The sequence below is a fragment of the Drosophila ananassae genome, chromosome XL, assembly GCF_017639315.1.
Source record: "Drosophila ananassae strain 14024-0371.13 chromosome XL, ASM1763931v2, whole genome shotgun sequence".
NCBI lineage: Eukaryota > Metazoa > Arthropoda > Insecta > Diptera > Drosophilidae > Drosophila > Drosophila ananassae.
The window spans coordinates 6,666,760-6,690,960 of record NC_057931.1 but is presented as its reverse complement, the minus strand read 5'-3'; the positions used below and the strand labels follow the sequence as shown (position 1 = coordinate 6,690,960).

The 24,201-nt window shown below is 42.7% G+C and overlaps 3 protein-coding genes and 1 long non-coding RNA gene across 11 annotated transcripts in view; 3 read left to right on the top strand and 1 right to left on the bottom strand.

Annotated features, from left to right (window-relative positions):
• Window positions 1-191: 191 nt before the first annotated feature.
• On the top strand, window positions 192-8,295 carry LOC123257520. Its single transcript, XM_044716964.1, has 12 exons — window positions 192-457; window positions 931-1,020; window positions 1,077-3,220; window positions 3,275-3,364; window positions 3,420-3,527; window positions 3,584-3,709; window positions 3,772-3,903; window positions 3,966-6,453; window positions 6,516-6,608; window positions 6,682-6,741; window positions 7,482-7,683; window positions 7,866-8,295. Exons 1-8 carry the CDS (start codon window positions 192-194, stop codon window positions 6,230-6,232), a joined length of 5,223 nt encoding a protein of 1,740 aa, XP_044572899.1. The 3' UTR covers window positions 6,233-6,453; window positions 6,516-6,608; window positions 6,682-6,741; window positions 7,482-7,683; window positions 7,866-8,295.
• Window positions 8,296-8,390: 95 nt separating this feature from the next.
• Window positions 8,391-18,073, top strand: LOC6502179 (probable 4-coumarate--CoA ligase 1). Its single transcript, XM_001966035.4, has 6 exons — window positions 8,391-8,559; window positions 9,917-10,642; window positions 15,055-15,265; window positions 15,784-16,326; window positions 16,772-16,886; window positions 16,945-18,073. The coding sequence occupies exons 2-6, from the start codon at window positions 10,349-10,351 to the stop codon at window positions 17,585-17,587; spliced, it is 1,806 nt and encodes a 601-aa protein (XP_001966071.2). The 5' UTR covers window positions 8,391-8,559; window positions 9,917-10,348; the 3' UTR covers window positions 17,588-18,073.
• A 2,065-nt stretch (window positions 18,074-20,138) lies between these two features.
• Window positions 20,139-24,201, bottom strand: part of LOC6502243 (flotillin-2) — a 105,585-nt gene continuing 101,522 nt past the window's right edge. For 7 of the 8 annotated variants that reach the window (XM_044717065.1, XM_044717061.1, XM_044717067.1 and 4 more), the window contains 3 exons: window positions 22,513-23,080; window positions 22,135-22,318; window positions 20,139-22,077 (listed from right to left, as the gene is read on the bottom strand). In XM_044717065.1, the coding sequence (XP_044573000.1) occupies window positions 21,898-22,077; window positions 22,135-22,318; window positions 22,513-23,080 (932 nt within the window). In that variant the 3' untranslated portion in view covers window positions 20,139-21,897. Of the gene's footprint in view, window positions 22,078-22,134; window positions 22,319-22,512; window positions 23,081-23,504; window positions 23,788-24,201 lie in introns of those variants that run through there. The other variant, XM_032453461.2, reaches the window with a different exon arrangement.
• On the top strand, window positions 23,028-23,566 carry LOC116655557. The gene is made up of 2 exons (XR_004310626.2): window positions 23,028-23,102; window positions 23,437-23,566. It is a non-coding gene; the product is annotated as an uncharacterized LOC116655557 (long non-coding RNA).

Genomic DNA, 24,201 nt, shown 5'->3' with positions numbered 1-24,201 from the left:
ATAATCGACAAGTGCGATTAATTGACAGAAAGTGTCGGTTTCCTTAGCTTTCATTTCCGCAGCAAGTCATTCTGAGAAGGTTCACTTGTGTCTCAACATTGACAGGAGAAAGGTGAAAAATAAGGATGTCTGAGGAGGAAAAGAAGTATAGTGAAGCGATGTCTGAAGACAAAACAATAAATAGTGAAGTGATGCCTCAGGAAAATTCAGATCAAATGGAGGATTCCAATGATCTGAATGAGGAGAGTGAAGCGAAGCCAGGCCACAATGAAGAGGAGGATGGCGAGTGCCTGGAACTGCAGGCAGATTTCGAAAATGACGATGAATACTATAAGAGTATTTTTCCAAACGAGTCTCCGAAGCACTGCAGTTCCTCTAAAGAGCCAACCAACCAGGCTGAAGAGCTGCCAGCTATCGCAGAAATTGAGAAAAAAATGAAAAATTTATCAAGCGAAAGGTCAGTTGAAGAATATTTTCATTAGTTTTATACATTTTTATGGCCATTTCATAAACACATTCATACAAACTTGCCATTCATATTCATATTCTTGCCGATTTCGCGTTTTTTGACGTTAAGAATTTAAGTTTAAGAAATTATTTGAGATTAAAGACTGCCTAGCCGCATAAATAAGTACATAAAAAGTTTAAAGTGTCTAAGAATATTAAGTTCAAGCCAATTATAGTAGTTTTGGTTAACCATTTCCACCATTTTCTTAGCAAACTTCCAGAAGTTTGAAGATTACACACACATACAAACACACAAACCTTTTCCGACCGCCATTTTGAATTTATTTTTGAGGTTAAGACACCATGACAAGTTAATATTTATTTGCAGAATCAGAAAATAGCTCGCAAAGTGCCAACTAAACTATTTTATTACTATATAATACTATTTTATCTTCAAGTACTAAGAATAGCCTTAATTTCTAGTGATTCTAGTGACTGTGAAATAGTTGGGAGCTATCCTCCATCGAATGATGCCAATACTTCCACTGAAATAGACTTCGAAGGAGCAACCAGGTGAGTGGGCTTTCCTCTACTTTCATGAGTTTAGGAATTAACAAATTCCATATTAGCAAATCATTCGGGGAAAATAACCCAACTCAGCCCACAATTAAAACCGAAGAGCCTTCAGAAAGCTTCGATAACAACACCATCGAGGACGTGCTGTCGTTTATTTCGTCAAAAATTGGAGATTTGTCATCACCCGATGGGATTGTGGGGAAATTGTCGCCCGAAAACGTAGAACAGATTAAGCAGAGACTGGAAATGTGGATACAGTCTGTGGAAGATCAGGAGAATAGTGAAAATAATCCTCCCAACAATGCCCAGGCAGAAGACAGCGGCCTCGGAGCGAGTTCGATTAATAGTCACCCATTTGTGGCTGTCCTTCTTCAAGCCACGAAGTTGTTGCAGGACACAGATCACTTCCAGCCGATTCTCAACCTGCTCTATGGGGCCATGGCCAAGTTTGGCGATGCTGCGTCCCAAACTCGGGGAGCTAAAGGCCAGGCTAAGTCCAAAAAAAGTTCAAGAAAAAATAGACGAAAGCGGTCGGCGAGGGAGCGATCGGCTTACAACCAAGCTCACAAGGGAAATATGCCTTCTAACTCAATACCTGCTATAAAGCAAGAAGTCCACAGCCGAATGGGAAATATGCCTAGTGGCCCAGTACCTGCTATAAATCAAGCAGTTCCCAACCCAAGGGGATATGGGCCCTCTAACTCAGTAACTCCTATGAATCAATTCAGGTATCCCCCGCCAAATGGGAACAACATGGCTATCAGTACCAACCAAAGGGAAAATTTGCCCAGTAGCTCAGTACCTGCTATAAATCAAGCAGTTCACAACCTAAGGGGAAATATTCCCTCTAACTCCGTGCCTTCTATGAATCAATCAGTTTACAATCCAATGGGAAATGTGCCCTCTAGCTCAGTACCTTTTATGAATAAAGTAATCTATCCCCCGCCCAATGGAAATAACATGCCTATTAGTCCCCATCAGCAAGCAGTGCACAACCCAAGGGGAAATATGCCCAGTAACTTTGTACCTGCTGTCAAATCCCCAATGGGAAATACTAATACTTCAACTAATACATTTTCTAAGGTACTCTGTAATCCTGGGGATGCCTTTAGAAACGACATACCATTAAAGAATCAAACAATCCATAGTCCAATGGGAAATATGCCCTCTAACCCAATACCTGGTATACAAAAAGCAATTCATAACCAACAAATGCCCTCTGACTCAGTACCTTCTATGAATCCAGCAATTAATCCGCACCCAAAAGGAAATACTATGCCTATAAAGCAAGCAGTGTACAACCCATGGGGAAATTTGCCCACCTACTCAGTACCTGCTGTAAAACAAGCAGTGGACACTCCAAAGGGATGTACTTCCACTAATACAGTGGCCAAAGTGATGGGTAAACCTGAGGATGTCCATAAGAGCAATATTCCATTGAAGGATCAATCAGTTAACCCGATGGTGGTGTCTCAGGTGTTCCACAAACCTGGGGATGACTTGGCCTTTAGATGCGATGTGCCTTTGAGGGATTTTTCAGTCCCCATCTCAAAGGGAAATGCTTTAACTGATACACTTTTTAAGGCGCAGACTCCAACAGTCCAAAAACCAGTGGGAAGTACTCCTCTTAATCTTATGCTGGCCCGTCAACCCGAGGACACCTTTAATCAACCGATGAAGCAGCAAGGTTTCTTCGCCCAAAAGGGTTTTTCTAATAATGATCCTGGCCAGTTCCGGAAACCGCCAGTCAACAACCCAATGGGCTCTAATTATACTTTGAAAAGCTCTATACTCTCCCGTATTCCTGAAAATCCCCATAAGCAGGATGAACGTGTTGTGGAGCAAGTGGTCTCCAAGCCAAAGGGTAAGACGTTCACTGGTAGGGATTCCATGCTGTACCGCAACCCTAAGGATGCCTGGGAATCGGATGAGAATGAGAATGATGAGATGAAGTCGACTGTCGCCACTCCAAGGAAAAGTACCTTCACCATTAGTGATTCCAAGCTGTTCCCTAGCCCTTTTCTGAAAAATGTGTCGGTTGTACAGCAACCCAAGGCTCTGAACTTTTCCAAGCCTGAAGAGGATAGAAACTCACTTGAAATTATTAAGTCAATGGAGGAGAAGTTTTCTTCGCTTAATTTAATCTATAACGTGGTAAATGGGATAGTAACCAAAGATCAGAATGAAGAGATTCAAGGTAAACTTATCCCTAAGATATTCCTTAAGATATCCCTAAGATATTTAATTTCAGAAGAGCCAACAACTCCTTCACAGACCGAAGCAGAGCCTCTTGACCTAAGTGCTCCACTTGACAAAGGAGTACCAGATGAAAAGATCAAAGGTGATGTTACCTGGACCTTTGAAAGGATGAATTTTGAACCTTATCCTCATTTCAGACAATCCAACTACTTCTGTTCAGAGTTCAGCTTCTGGGCCGAGCGAGGCAGCTTTTCTAGACAAGAATTTGCCAGCAGAGACTTGTGTCCAAGCTGAAAAGATCAATGGTGAGTTAGTCTTCAAGATTTGCAACAGATTGAACTTAAACTTTTATCTTTTTAAGCTTCAGTCGAGCCGACAACTCCTCCCGAGGACGCCTCCCAGGATCCTTCTTCGCCAATCGAGGCAGAGCCGCTTCCTAATCCCAGTCCAAATTCTGAGATCCAAGTCCAAAATGAATCGACGAAGGGTGAGTTAGCCTTTTAAGATTTTCCAGTCTGGAGCAACGAATTGATTTTGAAATTATTTTAGATGAGACGACAACTGCTATCCAGAGCTCCACGGGTGCCATTCCAAAGCAGACTTCCTCTTCACAGACTGAGGCAGGACCTTCACAACAAAGTCAGACACCTGAGGCTGAAGTCCAAAATCAATCGATCAGGAGTGAGTTTGCCTTTAAGATCTGAATGATCTTAGCTTTATCTTAAACTGTCACCTTATTCCAGATAAGATTAGAGGTCGGTCGGTGGGTCGGGGCACTGGAGTCGCTCCGCTTTACCAACTGAAAAAGTTGAAGCGGAAGTTTGCAGCGAAAATGGGTTGGGCCAGATTCGTCAGGACCCAGGGTCCACGGCGGTATGTCCCGCCGCCGAGGTACTACAAGTCTAAGAAACCAGAGACTGAGACCTCCAAAAATGGAGGCAACGAAGCTGGTGCAGCTTCTTCAGGAGAGCCTGGTACAAGTCAGGACAAACCCAACTCCAGCTCGGCCGGAAGCCCTCCAGAAGCTTGTGAAACGCCAGTCGTTGAGGATCCTTCGCTGAAATTTAAGGGAAATTGGGTTACCGCTTTGAACACATCCTCGATGACCTATGAGGGTAATACAGCTGAAGGCTCTATTATGTGGGCACTCCCAGGCAATCCCCAGAGTAAGTCAGATCTACTTGACACCTTCGACATAGCTTCACCTTCAAAGACGAGAATTTCGAGGGTTCCACTGAATATAAGGACTCCTCTGAAACAGGACTTTAGTTTCTTTAATGAAGAAGCTCAATTTCGCACTCCAGGAGTCATCCTTCGTGGTAAAGCCTTGTTCTCGAATCCCTTGAAGAAATACGATCCCAAGGAGTTGGCTCAACCTGTTAACTCCAAAAAGAGAATACCCGAAGTTTCAATACGAAACAGATCCCTTTTCTATCAATCTCTGGAAAATCAACATAAAAATGGTACTCCTGTAAACAGTGCTGTGATAAACTGCCGGAAAGATCTATTTAGCAAGCTGAGTACTCCCAACAGGCCCGTGGTGACTTCAAAGAATCTCACCGAAGAAGCGCAACCTGGGTCTTCCCTCTGTCAGAAGACAAAGTTTGAAACCCTGGGCTCCAACAGGGCCTCCTCTGCCTCTCCATCAGGATCACAACCACCTGTCAAGCGGAAGCCACTGCCTAACCCAGTTGATGGTGACGCCCCAGTGTCCTATGGCCTCAAATGGGAGACTCCTACCAAGAAAGATGTGAATAGTGGCGCCAGGATGAGTTGTGAGGCTACAAAAGCGCCATCTATTGAAACGATAGTCCCGGAACAGACCCTTCCTTCAACTTCCAACCAGACTGTGTCGGGGATCACTCCCCAGGAAGTACCACAAGTCATGGAGACCCACCCAGCACCAGACCCGCCAGTTTACCCGTCCTGTTCCAGTTCAATGTTACCCCGTTGCGTTACCCCGGTTATAGATCCGAACCAATGGTTGCCGGCTAACTTCCGGGCAGTCTCACCTCTACCATCCAGCCCTCCAATTCCGGCAGAAGGCGCAAAGACCACAAAGAAGAGGAACAAGAAGGGTCGCCGCCACCAAGAGAGAAAGGAGAGGCAGTTAACCCCACAGGGGGATGGGAATAAGGATGTGGTTGTAGAAACAAACCATCCAGGAATCAGTCCAGATATGACTTCCTTTCAAGAGAGCCTGGGAGGACAATCAGTATTGCAGTTACCCCCAGTGGTCGCTTCACATGCTAGTCCAGGGGATAGAAATCAGGACGTGAATCATCCAAGTACAAGTCAAGAGGGCAAGGGAGTACAATCTGTATACTTTTATCCACCACCTCAGATTTCTGATCCCCAGTTGAACAAGGTGATGGCTCCACATGCTAGTCCTACGACTGGCAATGAGGATGTGAATGTTGGAACGAATAATCCAACTACCAGTGATAATGGTGTGCCATTAGAGTTCCGTTTCCCGCCACCACAGATCTGTGATCCCCAGTTTGCTCCACATGCCAGACTATCGGGTGACTATAAGGATGTGGGTGTAGGAACGAGTGGCAGGCAAGGTGAAGGGGCAGTGCTCTCACCGTTCTGTTTCCCGCCACCACAGATCTGTGATCCTCAGTTCACCCCAGTGGTGGCGGATGTCCATATGGATGTGAATCAAGAGGTCAATGTGTTTCCCTCTCCATTTAGTTTTCCGCCACCCAAGATATGTGTCCCCCAGTTGACCAGATTGTCCGCTCCAGGGGATGGCAGCAAGGATGTGAATGTCCAAACGAATCAGCCAAGTTTCAGTCTAGAAATGGCTCAAAGCCAGGATTGCAGGGCAGTGGTATCGCCATTTAGTTTCCCACCACCCCAGATCTGTCAGCCGCAGATGCTAAATAAAGAGCCAATTAATGAAAATCAACAAGTCAACAATATGGATGGGAATCTACAAGCCAATCATCCAAGTTCCAGTCGTGAGAAGGAGGAGAGGCCAAGTACTTGGACCATTAGTCAATAGGAGACTGCTCCCAATCGGATAGATCCTCCGTGGGAGTTTCTGGTGCTGGAGTTTAAGGAAAATATGAAAAATGTTTAAAAAAAAAAGACATGTAGAGAAGTACTTTCAACACAAATCGGTCCGGAGAAGAGCCAGAGGAAGGAATACCTACCGTTTATCAATTAGTTCTATAAGTTATCTGAAACTCAGTTCAAAGAAACCGAGAACCAAACCCAAGTCAAGTAAGTAGCAGCTATTATTGAGTTTTCTATCTACTAAATGATCTAATGAGCTTTTTTTATAGATATAATATCCCCAATGTGGCATTATCAGGTGTCAGGATGGAGGTCTCTAGTCCAGTCATTCCTTCTTCCAGTCAGAATTTCTTCTCCTTTAGGTAGTTATCTAGACCTTTTAAATATAAATTCATTAATTATAACTTTATTAATAGAAATATTCTTACATTTCAGTCCAGTTCTCCACTGCTTTCTTATCCATGCGCTGCAAGTCTCCAATTTCAGCCACCTGTGGTAAAACAAAGCATTTTTAAAGCAGTATTCAAGCAGTTCTCAGTAAAGCACCCTGTTGCTCCCGAAATTCAATGATTATGGAACTAGTAACTTTAAATATTGAATTTCTACGTTAATCCCTGATATTTAAAGCAAAACACATAACGAATTCCTTAGAAAACGCTCTATTTTTGTTCTTATTTTGAATTTTCTGAATTTTTTGCACAATTTTAACATCTTAAACAAAAACCTTACAACTGCATCATGAATCACTCTTTCTTTTGCTGATATTTAAATCATTTTTCAATTGTTTTTTATATTAAATCCATTTAAAATGAAGTTTTTACTTCGAGAACTTCGTGCGTCTCTGCAGATCGGCTTGTATTTTATTACTCCTTTTCAAGTTGTTCCTCATTTGTGCCTAACGCGAACTTTGCAGAAAAGCGCGGCATAAATCGTTGGTATTTTTGAATGGACGCCATTTGCAATTCGGAATTGATCGACAGGAGCGTCGAATTTATTTTTGGCACAAAAAGCTTAAAAAACCATTAAAAAACTAAATAAATTACTTAAATAAGTAGTATTGTTCAGTCTGGAACTGGCACGGATGTGGAATTACACCAAATTATGAAATTAGCAACGATTTTAGGAAAAGAAACATCCGAGACTCCATCTTGTGAGCAAAGAACAAAAAATGGCAGCGTCTTGTGGAAAATTATTACTAATTATGGAGTAAATGACTAACTTTTAACTGTTTACAGGTCCAGATGAAGTGTTTCTATCAATAAGATAAGTTCTAGCTGCAGATACTTTCGTAGTTTCATATTTTATACGTATGATCATATGTATGTATGTATGTAAGCCTGTGGAGCCCCGCTAGTCCTGAAGTAACTGTAAATGTCGATGTTGTACGAAGGGGAGAACAAGAAAGAAGAAGAGAAATCAAAACATATTTTTATGAATGTAAGTTTTTATTTATATATTTTTAATTTTTAAATGATCGGGGCAATATAACAAATTTACAGAAAAAAGACAGAAACAGAAAATATTAAAAATAATAATTAGTTGATAAATATTTTATAAAAATATTAATTATATGCTAACAAATTATATATATGTATATATATATTTTTTTTAATTTTCAGTATAAATATTTAAATTACCAGCCGTATAATAGCTAAGGTGACACACCTGAGAACCAGAGCCACCCTCGCAATCCTCTCTCAACACGCTCCCTGGCTCTCACTCTCTCTCTCTCTTGGAGGAATGACACGCAAGATGCTCTCGTTGGAAGAAGCAACCACCGCTACTTGGGAGCAGCCCCCCTTTGGCGCCGTTAAAAAGCATCAAGTTGGCGACAGAGGGCAGCAGATTCCCAATCTAGTCAGGTGTGTGTGTGTGTGTGGCAGCGGAGACCTGTGGCAAGTCGCATAATAAACAAAATAAACAGGATTAATTGATAAAGTCGAATCCTAAGCCTTCCAGCCGATGAAATCTAAATCCCAGAGACCATACGACGGTAAACAAGTTGGGGAACAGTGAACGCCTCAAAAATGCATATGCAACAGCCACTGCCACAGCAATAACATAAAAACATCATTAATGAAGTCGAGTCAAACTGGTTTGCTTGGATAAACATTTTGGATTTTGTTTTGGTCTCTCGAGCACCGAGAAGGTGGACCTGAACGGTGAGCTGGGGGGGCGAGTCACTCCAAGCCTGGGTACAAAGTTCAATAACGGCAAGAAAGCGAACGAATTTTTTGCATTCACACACACACAGTGGAGGTCATTCGAATAGTCACCCCGGAGGTCATCGAAGCGAAATAATTTATTCAAGAGGTATGATAACAGTTTTTCTTATGAGATTAATTATATAAATTCTTTATCAAGGTTTACAGTTATATTAGAAACACGTTCCTATAAACAAATGCAACAATTATGCAAACGGGAGAGTAGCTAATTTTATGACAGGCACTGTTATCGTGGGTGAGAGAGAGAGATGCAGAGCAGTGTAATTTTGTTTGAATATCGTTATGCGAATAAAATGGGCTTGACTCGTGTGGGATATAATATGTAGTTGCAGTTGCATTGCCTTCTTATCCAACTGTTGAATAACAAGTATATATATAAATGCGACATTTTTATAGAATGCAATAGCAGCCCGGCCCCAGGGACCAATCCCACTGTAAAAATCTCCACTCTCTCTCTCTCCACAAACTAATGCACTCTCAGTGAGAGAGTGGGTGGAGAGAAATGCAAATTCAGCAAGATGGGGGGGTGGGGGAGGCCTCTGATGGCCTTGACGCTCGGTTACGGACGCTCTCTAATTGTTGTTGGGGCTTTCGGATTTGTTGCTTCCACGATAAGTTCTTATTACACGGTATTTGTTGTTGTTGTTGTTGTTGGCTTACAACAGTAGTGTCCGTTACAAACGTGGAAATTCCGTCAGCTGGCAGAGCTTGTGGCCCAGAGTGTTGAATTTCTCCACTGAGATGCCCAGGGCATAAGCACAGGCCTGGTCCAAAATAAGGTTAATGCACTTTAAACTGTTATGGGAGGGGAATTGGAGGAATTTTTAATAATCCATTAGACTAGAGATTCAATCTTCTGGATTACTTATAAGTAATTAATCTGATGGCAGATACTTTATATCACTCATGTTTATGCCTTCCGAGCTGCAGGTGTTTGAGTCAGCGATCAAGGTTCAAATTACCAATTTTCTTCCGAATTGAAAGTGATAAGTGGCGGAAAAGACCCGCAAGTCACCTCCATACCAGAGACGTTGAGAAGCCGTTGCACTGCACGCGATAACGATAAGAAATAATAACAAAAAGGAAGTGTTTTTCTGACTAATACATGGCAGTACTGTGCTCCAAAGCCACTGTTTTTTTCAGCTCCTTAAGGGTTTAGCTCCTTCAAGTCGAGGGCCTTCAAGTGCTATCAAAATAATTATCCAATATTTACAAACCAACGTGACAATTTAAAGGGTTTCTATTGAAATTGATAAACACATAAATAGTACTTGTGGGTAGCACGTTTTGGTAAATACCAGTTTTTAGACATCAAGTACTAATGGGTTCTAATAGAAACAATATTGTCCTAGGACCCGATCCCAAAATAATATCTCTCCAAAGAGAGAGAGAGCAATTATTCCATTGCATCATTGACAGATAGTTTCAATTTCTTTGATTTACAGTTGCAGCCACCCTGTGAGAGAGAGAAAGGAGAGAGTGCAAGGACCAGCCGGCCGGTGAGAGGACACCCGCAGAGAGTGGGGAGAGTGGAAAGTGCAGCAGCAACAGGCAGCGACAGAGATAGAAACAACGAGAAACGCCAACGCGATCGAGTGTGCTTGTAGTCTACACTGGTTGTGCGTGAGTGTGAGTGAGAGGCAATAGCAGCGGCAGCGGCAGAGGCAGAGTCAAGCGGCAGCAGCGGGCATTACTTGGCGCTACGCCGCACAGCGACGACAGTCGAGTCTCAGCACCCGACACAACAGACGGCGGCAGCTCCACCACCTTACCTTTCCGAGACACAACCATCTCCTCCTACTACCAACCAACCAGCCACAGCTGAAGCTCGCGAGGAATCACTGTTACCGCAAAAGTAAACTTCCTTTTTTTGTCCGATGGCCAGCATGTATCCAGCCGCTCATCTGCTGCGCCTGCGCAGTTCCTTCGCCATGGGCAGTGCCCTGCAGTCGGCAACACGTTCCATATCCACAAATCGCCGGGAGCGCAACTCCAGCACCGCCAGTGCCCACAGGGAGCGCCCGCAGAGCGATACGGACAAGTTCCTGCACTATACTCCCGAGGATGGCTACTACAAGACCTCGCCGTATGATCCCATTACGGTGCCGAATGTGGCCATCCATGAGTACGTCTGGCGAGACTTTAAGAAGTGGGAGAGCCGCACAGCAGCGGTAAGTTGTGGAGAGTGGAAGTGAAAATGAAGTGATAAGTGTGGAGAGTGGAGAGTGCAGTGGGAGTGGGCTTTTTCTTTTTTTTTGTTTTTAAGATGAAGTTTTGGAAGAATTTGTATCTCAACCTTGACTTACCAACACTTGTATCTTGTATCTCGAGTATCTCTAGTATCTTTAGTATCTCATAATCAAAGCCAAAGAAATCTTATTTTTTTATGATTTATTGCTTTTCTGATATCTCCTCTCGAATCGCTCATTATAAACAAATTTCGGGTTTTCGACGATAAAGCATAAACCCCAGCCACCAGCTCCCCAGCCCCCAGCTCCCAGTCTGTTTGAGAGCCAGAAAGGATCGTAAATTAAATGCCAGCAGAAAACATTGTCGTAGGCACTAGTACTGCTGCCAGTGGGAATAAAACACAATTCGATGTTTGTTTATGGCGGTTTATTGAACCTGAACCTATATAGCTATGAACTGCTATATGCCCTGCTATATATAAAGTGTATATTGTATTTAAACGAACGCCGGCATTCGCCAGTCTGATTTACGTCTGCTTATTCGTACTCCTCCCGGTCCTGGGTATGATGCCACCCCCCGTGGAGGGCCCTAGTACTACTAGTACTACTTATCGGTATTATTATCAGAGAAGAGAGTAGTATTTGGGTCATTAATACGTATACCTCCCGCCCCGGCCGGGCTAGACTTGTCGGACACCCGTAATGACGGGGGCTCTCCTGATAAGAGCACCGGCCCCGAGGTCCGTGTCTTGGCCGTTTGTGATAAGAGGGGGAAAGTGAAATGTAGTAAACAGGCCCTCACCCGGCTCCAGATTCCAATAGACGGTCGTTCCGGTCTGGAATTTCGCTACAACTCCATTTTGCGATCGATTTGTATTCCCGTTCCGGTTGGCATCCATCCATCCCGACCACTACGGTTGGCTGGGAGTTAATTTGCCTCGGGGATTCCAGATAATACCTCATGACAGTAGTAGTCAGTGGCGTTCAAGCGAATATGAGTTCTTGAAATACATATTCTTTGTCTTGAGGCTCTGATTGGGTTTCTGGAGTATATGTGATACCCGATACTACTGTGTGCCAGTTTAGTGCTAATTTTTGTTCCCTAGTCGCAGTCCCTAGTCTATAAATAGTCCCTCACTTGCATAAGTGCGACTACTGACTACTACTAGAATAGAATAGAATAGAATAGCCTGCCCCCCGGCGACCTTCGTCAACATTTCACTTTCCGGCGTGTTGGAGGAGGAGGGGCACTGGCACTGGCACTGGGCACTGCGCCTCCCTCCTCGTTGCAAATCAAAGTGCAAATAATTCTCATTGAAATTTATTGCCATCACTTGTGGTGCAGTGTAGTGTAGTAGTGTGGGGGTAACCAGAGAACCCTCCTCGCAATTGTTGAATTAAATGCAATTAAAAGCTTTGAAGCTGAAACTGAAGCTGAAAGATCGCCTTTTGTTTTTTTATTATTATTATTATTATTGTTTGTTAAATAAGAGCAATTGATGGGGAAGCGCCTCCTTCATGTATAAGTTTGAGAACAAGTTGTGGAAAACAACTATCCCCCCCAAGAGCTCTTCTCAGATAAGATATAAATTTTAGTTGTGTCATCGTTATGGTGGGAATTCGTGTTGATTTATACCGATTTATTAGTAGTAGTTCTACTTGTCACGGCTACTGCCCCCAAGTGTTTCTACTTTAATTTTTTTTGTTTTGTTAAAAACTACAAAGAAATTGCATTCTTATGACTCATTTGTGGGACACTTGTTATTGGCTATTTAAATTTGTTTTTTTTTTTAACTGAAGCTCAGTTTTTAATGACAAACTCATTAATTGAAATCTCTAATAATGCGAAGTGACTTTGGGGGATCAAGAGCTAACTCTGTCCGATGATTCCCCTGATAAGTTCGCCATTATAATGCGCTTTTAATTGCTGCGGCAATTTTTTATTTTCATTCCGTTTGTTTTTCTCTTGATTATTTTCATTTTTTGTTGCTCTTTTTTGTCTTTTTTTGCCAATCGACGTCAGCAGTCGGTTTTGGCTTTGGGGTCCAGCCTCCTTCGATATTTTTGGCTCATTTCTGACTTTTTTTTCTGTTTGATTTTTTTGACAGTGATGACAAATTAGCTTTATTTTTTATGCTCTCAAATTATTTATTATACCCTTGCAGAGGGTATTATAATTTTGGTCAAAAGTGTGCAACGCAGTGAAGGAGACATCTCCGACCCTATAAAGTATATATATTCTTGATCAGGATCACCTCCTGAGTCGATATGAGCATGTCCGTCTGTCCGTCTGTCCGTCTGTCCGTCGGTCCGTCTGTCCGTCTGTCCGTCTGTCTGTTTCTACGCAAACTAGTCTCTCAGTTTTAAAGCTATCGAGTTGAAACTTTGCACACACCCTTCTTTCCTTTGCAGGCAGTATATAAGTCGGAACGGCCCGGATCGGTCGACTATATCCTATAGCTGCCATATAACTGATTGATCGGAAATGCCATAACTTTGGTGTTTTTTAAGTTAGAGGGTTCAGACTTTCCACACATGTTATATTTGACCAAAATATCTTGTGTACAAAATTTCATAAGGATCGGCCGACTATATCCTATAGCTGTCATACAACGATCGGAATTGGCATAACTTTGGTGTTTTTTAAGTTAGAAAGATGGGACTTGGTACAGATTCTATTTTGGACAAAATAATCTGATTTGCCAAATTTCATAAGGATCGGCCAACTATATACGATCCGCTATATATCTAATGATATAAAATGCGTGGCGCCACCTAGCGGACTGCGACTGAACTGCAAGGGTATATAAACTTCGGCTCCGCCCGAAGTTAGCTTTCCTTTCTTGTTTTTATTTTAAAGAATCTCAAATACTTGCTTAGTCTGGAGAAGACAGTGTTTTATGGTTTTTTACGCTTTTAGATAGTATTTTAAAGGTATTTTTTCAAAGTATGATAGTTTTTAGTTTCTTATTTCTCCAAAAACATCAAATACTTGTTTTTTTTAGTTTGTTTTGAGTTTGAAATACATGGTTTTTGAGAATTATTTCCAAACAAGATAGTTTTTTGAAAGTAATTTCTTAAAAAAGACTATTTAAAATGAAAAATGAGTTTCTAATATTTTCCTAAAATAAAGATTTAGAAAAGTGAAGATTTTTTAATAGGTTTTTGATTAATTATTTTAAATAATGATAGTTTTTTGAATGTTATTTCCTAAAAATAAGTTAAATGTGTGCTTAAAAAAGTAGTTTTTAGAAAACCTTTCAAGATTTTGTTAGTTTTTTAAATATTTTTCTTAAAAACTAATGATTTTTCATTAAAATCTCTTAATCTTAAACTTTCAAATGCCTTATAAGTAATGAAGTAATGTCTCAAAATAATGTCTACTCTTAAAAAAAAAACACATATTTTAGCTCCCAAAAAAGTATCTAATTTGTGCTTAAAAAAATGGCTAAATTTGGCCAAAAAGAGAGGCCGGCCCGCCAAACCCGCCAAGTCAGCCAGCACTTGTTGTTGATGTTGCCTGTGGCCCGTAGTCCGGGGGTCCGGGGTCTTTGGCGCTCAGAAGTCAACAAACGCTTCAGTGTTTCAGAGACAAATGTGAGCGATAGACAAGGACAGATAGAAAGAGGGGGACAGCGAGAGAAAGAGAGAGGACTAGTTGGGGGTGATAGAGAGGGAGGATGAGAGGGAGGGAGAACGAGGAGAACCGACTCGTTTAGACTCTGCAGACTTTGTACTTTGCCCCACTGAACTTTGGACCGGCCGGTTGCGATGGAAGCCGAAGCCGAAGCCGTAGCCGGAACGGTGCGATGGTAGCGGTGCGGTTCGAGGGGATCATCAACAAATGCACGAAATGATTCTCTTATTTTTTAGCCGCTTATTTATTTATTTATTTGCTTATTTGGTTTATGATGTGTGCTCTGTGTGGTGTTTGCTTCAATTTGAACGAAATGCTGAAATGCTATTTATATGGCTTATTTTTAACCGCCTGCGATTTGTGAATGCGCATTTATTTGAGTGGACAAACCCTCCCCCTAGATTGCAATTTAAACCAGAGCGACCTAGGCCCTCAGAAGACTCTGGAGGTCAGCTCCGGGCAGAAGCAAGGTCGCGATAAAGCCCCCCCATCATAGCCCATAACTGACCTAAGGCACATCTTTTTGGAGCTAGTAGTGGCATGATTTCGGCAATGTCCCCAAAAAACTAATCTTATCTGATGGCTAGGAATGTTTATGACCCCTTAATTGTGAGCTAAACTAGTTAACCCCCTATCAGGTACTTACTATTCCTCAATTTCACAATATATATATCGCACCACCCACCTGCTGGCACTTGAGATAAGTCCCACAGATTTCTGATCGGCCAACTAAACCGTATTCTTGGGGAATTTCCAGGTGTGTGTCATCACCGATCGCCAGTATACGTTCGCCCAGATGCGAGATGCCAGCGCCGCCTTCGCCGTACGCCTGCAGACGCAGTTCAAGCTCTTCAAGCCGGACGTGGTGGGTGTTTGTTTGCCCAACTTGCCGGAGTATCCTATCGCCGCATTGGGGGCCATTGAAGCCGGTCTCACGGTGACCACCATGAATCCCATCTATACGTCGGGTAAGTTCAAGTCCAGAGTGATAAGATACTTGTTATTAGCAGCTGTTGTTTGTTCGTAATCTGGCGACAGAGTCTAAAGGTTTCTTTACACAGCAGATCCCGCAAAAGAAAGGCTGTAAAGATTTGGGAGATCAGTTAACAAAACACATGTCCATAAACCTCTTAATGAGACATTGCTCATTTTATAATATTTATGGAGAGAGAGCAGAGTACAGAGCCTTACGACACCCCCATTATGATTGCAGAATTGCTTTAGGCGCACCCCCATAAACCCAAATTTAAGGCAATTTAGCGTCGAAATGGCCAAGAATTTTGTGCAAATACGCACTGCCCGACCTGGTCTACATACTATACTATACTAAGTACTTTATTAGGCCAAAGAGAGGCCCCTTCGAGTGCGTCAAAGACGCTATATGCCTTATCTGGCGTCTGCCGAGGGAGGTGGCGACATCTGGCCAGTTCCAAAGTCGAAAGATTGCTATTCCACCACTTACCATGTACCATCATTTCGATTGCAGACGAGATCGCCCGCCAGCTGACCTTCAGCGGTGCCAAGTTCCTGGTAGGAACTGCTGCCGTCTATCCCATCCTGAGCCAGGCCTGCCAGATGATCGGCAAGAAGCTGCCCATCGCCGTCATCCGGACTAGTCCGGGCGAGTCCCTGCCCGAGGGTGCCATCGATTTCAGTGAACTGACCAGCACTCAGAACATCCGCTACGAAGATCTGCAGATCCCGAAGGATTTCACCCCCAATGACATGGTCTTCCTGCCCTTCTCCTCGGGCACCACCGGCCTGCCCAAGGGCGTTATGCTGTCCCACAACAACATCAGCAGCAACTGCGAACAGGTTCAGGCCTCCCTGCCGCTGGACGTCAACGGGCCACAGGTGACACTGCCGGCGGTGCTGCCCTTCTTCCACATCTACGGGCTGACGGTGGTGATGCTCTCCAAGCTGGGACAGGGCTGTCGGCTGGCCACGATGCCCTGCTTCAAGCCGGACGATTTTATGCGCTCCCTGGACAAGTACAGAGGAAATTTCCTCAATCTGGTGCCTCCAATTGGTGAGTAAATGGTGTTGAGGTGGAGATACTATATACTGCACTTCCTATAGTATATTTAAACAAATCAAACGTTGTATAAACATATTAATGGTTACCTGCTCGAATAGTTTAACGAAAAAAAAAAAGATTTCGAAAACCGGCTTTAATTGAAATGAGTTTCTAACAATCTCCGGTTGAAGCGGTTTAGAAGGCTTTTTCCAATTTAAATTTAAAACAAATCAAAAAACAATACAATGAAATTGTTTTGTACAAAATAAGATTAGTTTATTTTAAAAATAACATTTTTTTATTGACGTCCAGGAATAGCATTATCTTTGGAATTGTATTTTCTGTTTACTCGTTCTTGTTCCCAAAAATAAGACGCTTATCGAAAGTCATTTTATTTGGGGGACAATCAGCGCTGTTATTTTAATACTAACTTTATCATTTTTGTTTGTTCTCCCAGCCCTGTTCATGATCAACCATCCCAAGCTCACCCAGGAGACGGCCCCCGAACTGCGGGTGGTGATGAGCGGAGCAGCTCCGATTGGAGAACACGATGTGGAGCGATTCCTCAAAAAGTGGGTACTGCTTTAAATGATTCTCCATCACTTCTTAACATCGAGCTTCTCTTTTTAGATTCCCGAAGACGGTCTTTAAGCAGGGCTACGGCATGACCGAGGCCTCGCCCGTGGTCTTGCTCACTCCGGATGGTAATACCCGGTATGCCTCCACCGGCGTGCTGCCTCCCAACACCGAGGCCAAGATCGTGCCTCTAGATGGCAACGATTCCAAGGGCGTGGGGCCAAGAGCCAGCGGTGAACTGTGTATTCGTGGCCCACAGGTGATGTCCGGATACCTGAACAACGAGGAGGCCAACAAGGTCACCTTCTATCCCGGCAACTGGCTGCGCAGCGGCGATGTGGCCTACTATGATGAGGATGGCTACTTCTACATCACCGATCGCATGAAGGAGCTGATCAAGGTGAAGGGCTTCCAGGTGCCACCCGCCGAACTGGAGGCTGTACTCCGGGATCATCCCAAGATATTGGAGGCTGCTGTTTTTGGCATCCCCCACGAGGTGAACGGCGAGGCGCCGAGGGCCATTGTGGTTCTCAGACAGGGCCAGAAGGCCACCGCCGAGGAAATCGCCGCCTATGTAGCCGAGCGCGTGGCGCACTACAAGAAGTTGGAAGGCGGCGTCATCTTTGTCGACGAGGTGCCCAAGAATCCCACCGGCAAGATCCTTCGCCGCGAGCTCAAGGAGAAGTTCTCAGACTAAACCGGATCTGCTAGCTGCTAAGTTTTTTTTTTTGTGATTTTTTTTCTTCCTCGGACATCCACTGGGAAGCTTCGATTTTGTTTGTACATGATGACCAACAACTTTTGGCTCAAGATTTAGGCCTTTTTTAGAGTTAGCATCGCATTTAAATAACAATTCGGAAATATTTAGTCCTTAGGCTTTACATATAGGTCTCGATTAGTCGTTCGATTGGTCCATATCTTATAAGTTTAGAATAGTTAGAGACCGATATCCATATACACATAATACACATATAACTATACTTAATGCCGGACCGATTTTTCAGTCGAGTGTTGAAAGATTTCACAGTTTAACGACGAAATTATGATATTCCCCCACTAATTATCCAACAAAATATTTTTTTTTGCCTAGCTCTGTAAGATATTTCATTGTTAAACGCATTATAAGCGGCGGCTTACATGCCAACCCCCGTGTTGAGAAATAAAGACGGAATTGACGTTTAAACTTTCAGAATTTTATTTATTTTACGGTGTACAGCGTTGCCAGATCGGGTTACGTCACATTTTTTTGAATTTTGTGAGAAAAATTCATTGTCCGATTTCGAAAAACTTTGGATGCAGTTCGACTAAAATCGAGGCGCTGATTTCGAAAATGTGCAGCGTTGCCAGATCAGACCAGAATTGCGCCTTCTAGAGCCTATATCTCGGCCATTTGTGGCCCGATCTGGCAATGACGCACATTTTCGGAATCAGCGTCCCAAAATTAGTCGAAAAGCATCCAAAGATCGCCGAAATCGGACAATAAAATTTTCAGCGAAAATCGAGAAAAAGCGTGATGGAACCCCTTTCCATTTTTTCGAAAATCGGGTCGAAAATGAATTGTTCGATATCGAAAAACTAATGATGCAGTTCGAAGGATATTGGAGTCCTGATTCCGAAAATGCACGGCGTTGCCAGATCGGGCCAGAAATGGCCGAGATATACGCTATAGAAATACATGTTTTTCAACAGCTCATATCTCGGCCATTTCTCAACCGATCTGGCAACGCTGCGCATTTTCGGAATCAGCGCCTCGATATTAGTCGAAATGCATCCAAAGATCGTCGAAATCAGACAATAAATTGTTTTGTGAATTCTCGGCGCCGGGCGGCCATTTTGTAATTCCCAACCAGTTCAAGCGCGGAAAAGTATAAATAGAGCGTCCCTGCCGCGGAATCCTCTTTGGAAACCCTTAACAACTTTGTCATTTACCGTGCGATTTTGACGAGTGATGTCTTAAACGACTCGTTGGAGTCCCCATAAGTGAGTGATGCAAAAAAATTTCAGGATTTTGACCAAAAAATTAATCGATGGATTTTCGATATTTTTTTTGCATCATTCGCATAAGGGGGCTCCAACGAGTCGTTTAAGACATCACACGTGAAAATCGGACGGTAAATGGCGGAGTTGTTAAGGATTTTCAAAGAGGATTTCAGTGCAGCGACGCCCTATTTATACTTTTCCGCGCTTGAACTGGTTGCGAATTACAAATTGGCCGCCGGCCACCGAGAATTTACAAAACAATTTATTGTCCGATTTCGACGATCTTTGGATGCATTTCGACTAATATCGAGGCGCTGATTCCGAAAATGTGCAGCGTTGCCAGATCGGTTGAGAAATGGCCGAGATATGAGCTGTTGAAAAACATGAATTTCTATACCTTATATATCGGCCATTTCTGGTCCGATCTGGCAACGCCGTGCATTTTCGGAATCAGGACTCCAATATCCTTCGAAATGCATCATTAGTTTTTCGATATCGAACAATTCATTTTCGACCCGATTTTTGAAAAAATGGAAAGGGGTTACATCACGTTTTTTTCTCGATTTTCGCGAAAATTTTTTTTGTCCGATTTCGGCGATCTTTGGATGCAGTTCGACTAATTTTGGGGCGCTGATTCCGAAAATGTACGCCGTTGCCGGATCGGATGAGAAATGGCCGAGATATGAGCATTTGAAAAACGTGTACTTTCTACAGCTCATATCTCGGCCATTTCGCAACCGATCTGGCAACGCTGTGCATTTTTGGGATCAGGACTCCAATATCCTTCGAAATGCATCATTAGTTTTTCGATATCGAACAATTCATTTTCGACCCGATTTTTGAAAAAATGGAAAGGGGTTACATCACGTTTTTCCTCGATTTTCGCTAAAAATTTTATTGTCCGATTTCGGCGATCTATGGATGCATTTCGACTAATTTTGGGACGCTGATTCCGAAAATGTACAGCGTTGCCAGATCGGGCCACAAATGGCCGAGATATAGGCTCTAGAAGGCGCAATTCTGGCCCGATCTGGAAACACTGTACCTTTTCGGAATCAGCCCATCGATATTAGTAGAACTGCATCCAAAGTTTGTTGAAATCGGACAATAAATATATAGGCTCTCTAATTCATATTTTCTGACCGATCCGGCAACGCTACACGAGAAAAAACGAGAAAGCCCAAAAGTATGTTACATAAAATTGTGAGCACGCTGAAAAAATCAGAAAATTACCATTTCAAAATATGTATGAATAGAAATCAATATAGTTATTTTTAAATTTATTTATTTACGACAAAATACACAAAATTTTAGATTTGATTTAGGTTTAGCATTTTGGTTAGTTTTCCTTCGGTTTCTTGTTGTTGTTGACCTTTGTTTTGTAAATTACTTGCACTTAATATACAATAGAAAAAAATATTTTTATGAGAGTGTCTCGTGTTTGGTGTGTCTGTCTAATGGGTGTGTGGGATGGTGTGTATTCTGTTTTCAAGGATCAGCTCTTGTGATGTGCACTTAAAGAAATAATGGTTAATTACTCTAGCAAAAAAAATATATATAAGAATGAACTGGGACTGAAAGACTCGAAAAATTGCTTTAACTAAATTCCAGTTAAGTGTTATATAAATAAATAACAAAAATATTCTTTTGTATGCTTAGTTGTTTACACTATCAACCAAAAAGAGTTTTTCATTTTTAAATGCTTACAAACACACTACAAAAAAATATAAATTGTGGATTCTAAAGGACAGGATATATATTCTATAGACGAGATATATATATAAAATTGGATAATTACTTAGGATCTCGCCGAATTTTAACAAAGAAATATGTATATAATTTATCGAAAATAAATATCTGATTTTTGTAAGTGTGTTAGTTGTTGTTGAGTGTGTGTGTGTGTGAGTGTGGGTAATGGAAGAGCGTATGGTGTGGCACGATCCCATAGAGTTGCAACAATCGATCGAGAAAAAGTGTGTCTAGAATTGTCAATTTTTTTTTTTGTAAAAATGGCACATGAATGAAACAATTTTGGAGAGATTTTCAAAGAGATAGGTGCCTAGTCCTTAAGAAATGATCCTTTTTTTTGGCTTTTGTTTAGACTTTAGACTAAATCTCGATTAATTATTGATAGCCCCTCTCTTTCTCTTTGGCTTTCATGAAATTAAAATATAGGCAGTAGTTGTAGTTTGGAGTTTGAAAAAATTCAGTTAGCAGTGTGGTAACAAAGAGATAGAGAAGGACCAGCAGGATGCGTGCCACACGGTGTGGCATGTTGTTACAAATTAAGAACTCTCAGTGTACGTGTTTGTGTATGTGTTTGTGTGTCTAGATGCAGGTGAATAATATATAGTAGTTTAGTAAATAAATTGTTAAAACTTTGCCTTTTTTTGTTGACATTAAAGTTTTACAAATTTGACGATATCTTTTGTATGTTTTGTTTGTTTTTTTTTTTGCGAGAAAAGGCCACCAAATGCTGCGTACGAAATGCATATTTAACTTTAGCTGAGATTAACGTTGGTTTCGCGTTCATTTTTTTGTGTTTTTTTTTTGTAGTTTTTAGATTTTTTTTTGATTGTTACACGGTTCGTACATCACACACACACGCACACAAACAGGCTGAGAAAGGACACTAGCACTGGCTGGTGTACGTATATGTGTGTGTGTGTGCATATACATATACATATACATATACAAATACATATACAGTTATACATATACATATAAATATAATATCGGAGTACATTTTGCTACGTTCGATTGATTTTTCTCGATTTTTCGTGTTGTTCTGTGAGTTTGACTTTTCTTTTATCCTTATCCAGTTTCCATTTTTCCGAGTTCTCGTTCTAATCTACAAATGCCACCTGCATCCACCCTTCCAGCCATCCAGTCTCCATCTTTATCCCGATTTTTGATCCTTTTCTTCCTTTAGATTTAGCTTCCTAGTCCGTCCTATCGTTTACAATTCCATTGCGCGATGCGTTACGTTGTCATTGCCATTTGCTGGATGTCCCATTCCATTAGGTTTCACGCCTTGGCCCCGGGTATCTTGGACAGGACCTTGGACAGATCCACACCGGTCAGGGCGTTGATCGAGGGCGGTAGCTGGGCCACCAAACGGGTCACATCGTTGGTGACATTATCGTTGCCGCCAATCAGGACGATCTCCTCGGTCTTGGCCAGCGGAGCAGCCACCTCAGCGGCAATCTGTGGGATGGATTTCTCATTAATTTATTTCATATTTAATAGTTTAGTAGTACTTGCCTTTGGTAGTGACTCCAGGACTATGTTCATGATGGCTGCATCGCCGTACTGCTTGTAGACATTGGCCTTCATCCGCATCCTTTCGGCCTCCGCCTTGCCCACCAGCTCGATGGCATGGGCCTCTGCTGCTCCGATCTTTCGGATGCGTTCCGCCTCGGCACGGGCACTCTCAATGGTCTGGCATCTAGGGGAGGGTTAAGATTATATTACTTGAAACCTGGAGCTACAATTTCATAAACTAGAAACACTAGAATTCCATGAAAAACTAGTTCTGTAATTGCAGTTAGACAAACAGGTTGTTTGTGGCTGTTTACCAACTGTTTTCATAGAAAGATACCAGATACAAGATACTCTCTCTATCAGATACTAGATACTTACTGCTTGGCCTGGGCCAGGGTCTGGAGACGGAAGGCCTCCGCCTCGGCGGGCAGTTTCACGGTTCCGGTCAGTTCCCGATCCTTGCGCTGCACTTCCTGGGACTCGATTTCGATCTGCTTGCGTCGCTCCACCACCTCGATCTGGATCTCCTCGTTACGGATCTTCTGCCGGATCTTGGCCGCCTGCAGTTCATACGCCAGCTGGGACTCGGCCTTGGCCGTATTGATCTCCTGATCGAAATTGGCCTTCTGCAGCTTGTACATTCGAGTATTGTCCTCGATTTTGGTATCCGTGGAGTACTTGACATCCATGGCGCTCTTCTCGCACTCGGCCTCACGGATACCGGCATCCCGATTGGCCTCCGCCACACCAGCATCGGCATCGCGCTTGACCACCGCCGTCTGGGCCTTGCCCAGGGAGGCCAGGTACTGGACATCATCGTAGACGTCCTTGATGGTGAACGAGAGGATCTCGATGCCCATGCGGCCCACGTCAGGTGCGGCCACTTCGCGCACCAAGGCGGCGAATTGGTCGCGGTCCTTGTACACCTCTTCGACTGTAAGCGTTCCTGCAAGGACACCACCGGAAAGGTAATCGAATATTAAAATTGTAAAGGCGAAAGGGACATGTTCGTGTTGCTTACTCTACACTGAGAAAAGTAACCAAGAGACTGGTGGAATAATACTTGATTTTCAAATCACATAATGACTTTGAAAGCCTTGCAATTTTTGAAGCAAAGCACGTATTTTTATTTATTTTTCAATGAAGATCTTAGTAAAGTGCAAAAAAGAGACTATTTTTAAAAGCAATGTCAGACAAAAGAGACTTACAATTAAAATACTATAATATTTATGGAAAAAATAAGAAAGAGGTTTACTAGGAAGCCCCCCCTAAGTCCCACTGATAAGATAGATTTTTTTCCAGTGCTAGTTTAGGAGGCACTGGAGGCTAGGGGTTGCCTGGTGCTGAGTACAATCGATGGACGACCTTACCGAGTGACCACCAGCGAGGTGACGCCCACTATCATGGCCACCTTGAAGACACCCATCCACACGTCCGACATTCTGGCGGCAAACTGTTCCTCGTCCGGCCTGTCAACGGGTTCTAGTTATTGGACTCGGTCGGCCCCGTATCTGCCAGATACAGATACTGTCCACCTATAGATACTATCTGGTATTTAATTAAATGTATAATGCCCTGCGTGTAGTGCTCTGTATTAGTTTTGACGTCACTTGTCGCAGTCTTATCATTTCTAATCACTCTTATCACAAATGATGTCACTGGCCACCAAAAAAATAAAATTATGAGAACGAGAGATCATTAATTTAATAATTATTTCACACGAAAAGCAGCGCTATTAGTACTATTTTTTTTTTAGCAATTTTTTTGAAAAACAATCCGAACGTTTCGCGATTCGCCTCTCAACTGAACTCGAGCTTCTCAAGCCCGAGCTCCAAGCTATCCGGGGGACTTGAAAACTATGACTCGGACTAGGTTTCGGACGGAATCGGAATCGGAATTGGAATCGGGTCTGTAGTGTAGTCTTTTGGGTAGTCTCTGAGTGGGTCTACTAGTCAGTAAATTGAAACCACCAAGCAAATAATAATAAAAAAAAATTATAGTGAGTTCGATGAGCCCATAAACCCTCCACTCGCCTCGACTCGAATTATGTTTAATTAAAGGCCTCAT

Excerpts from the sequence above, each read along its gene's own strand:
- LOC123257520 (XM_044716964.1), top strand. The coding sequence starts at position 192 with ATGCCTCAGGAAAATTCAGATCAAATGGAGGATTCCAATGATCTGAAT. Across the intron at positions 458-930 it reads AAAAATTTATCAAGCGAAAG|TGATTCTAGTGACTGTGAAA; the intron begins GTCAGTTGAAGA and ends CTTAATTTCTAG. Across the intron at positions 1,021-1,076 it reads GACTTCGAAGGAGCAACCAG|CAAATCATTCGGGGAAAATA; the intron begins GTGAGTGGGCTT and ends ATTCCATATTAG.
- LOC6502179 (XM_001966035.4), top strand. The coding sequence starts at position 10,349 with ATGGCCAGCATGTATCCAGCCGCTCATCTGCTGCGCCTGCGCAGTTCC. Across the intron at positions 10,643-15,054 it reads GGGAGAGCCGCACAGCAGCG|GTGTGTGTCATCACCGATCG; the intron begins GTAAGTTGTGGA and ends GGGAATTTCCAG. Across the intron at positions 16,327-16,771 it reads CAATCTGGTGCCTCCAATTG|CCCTGTTCATGATCAACCAT; the intron begins GTGAGTAAATGG and ends TTGTTCTCCCAG.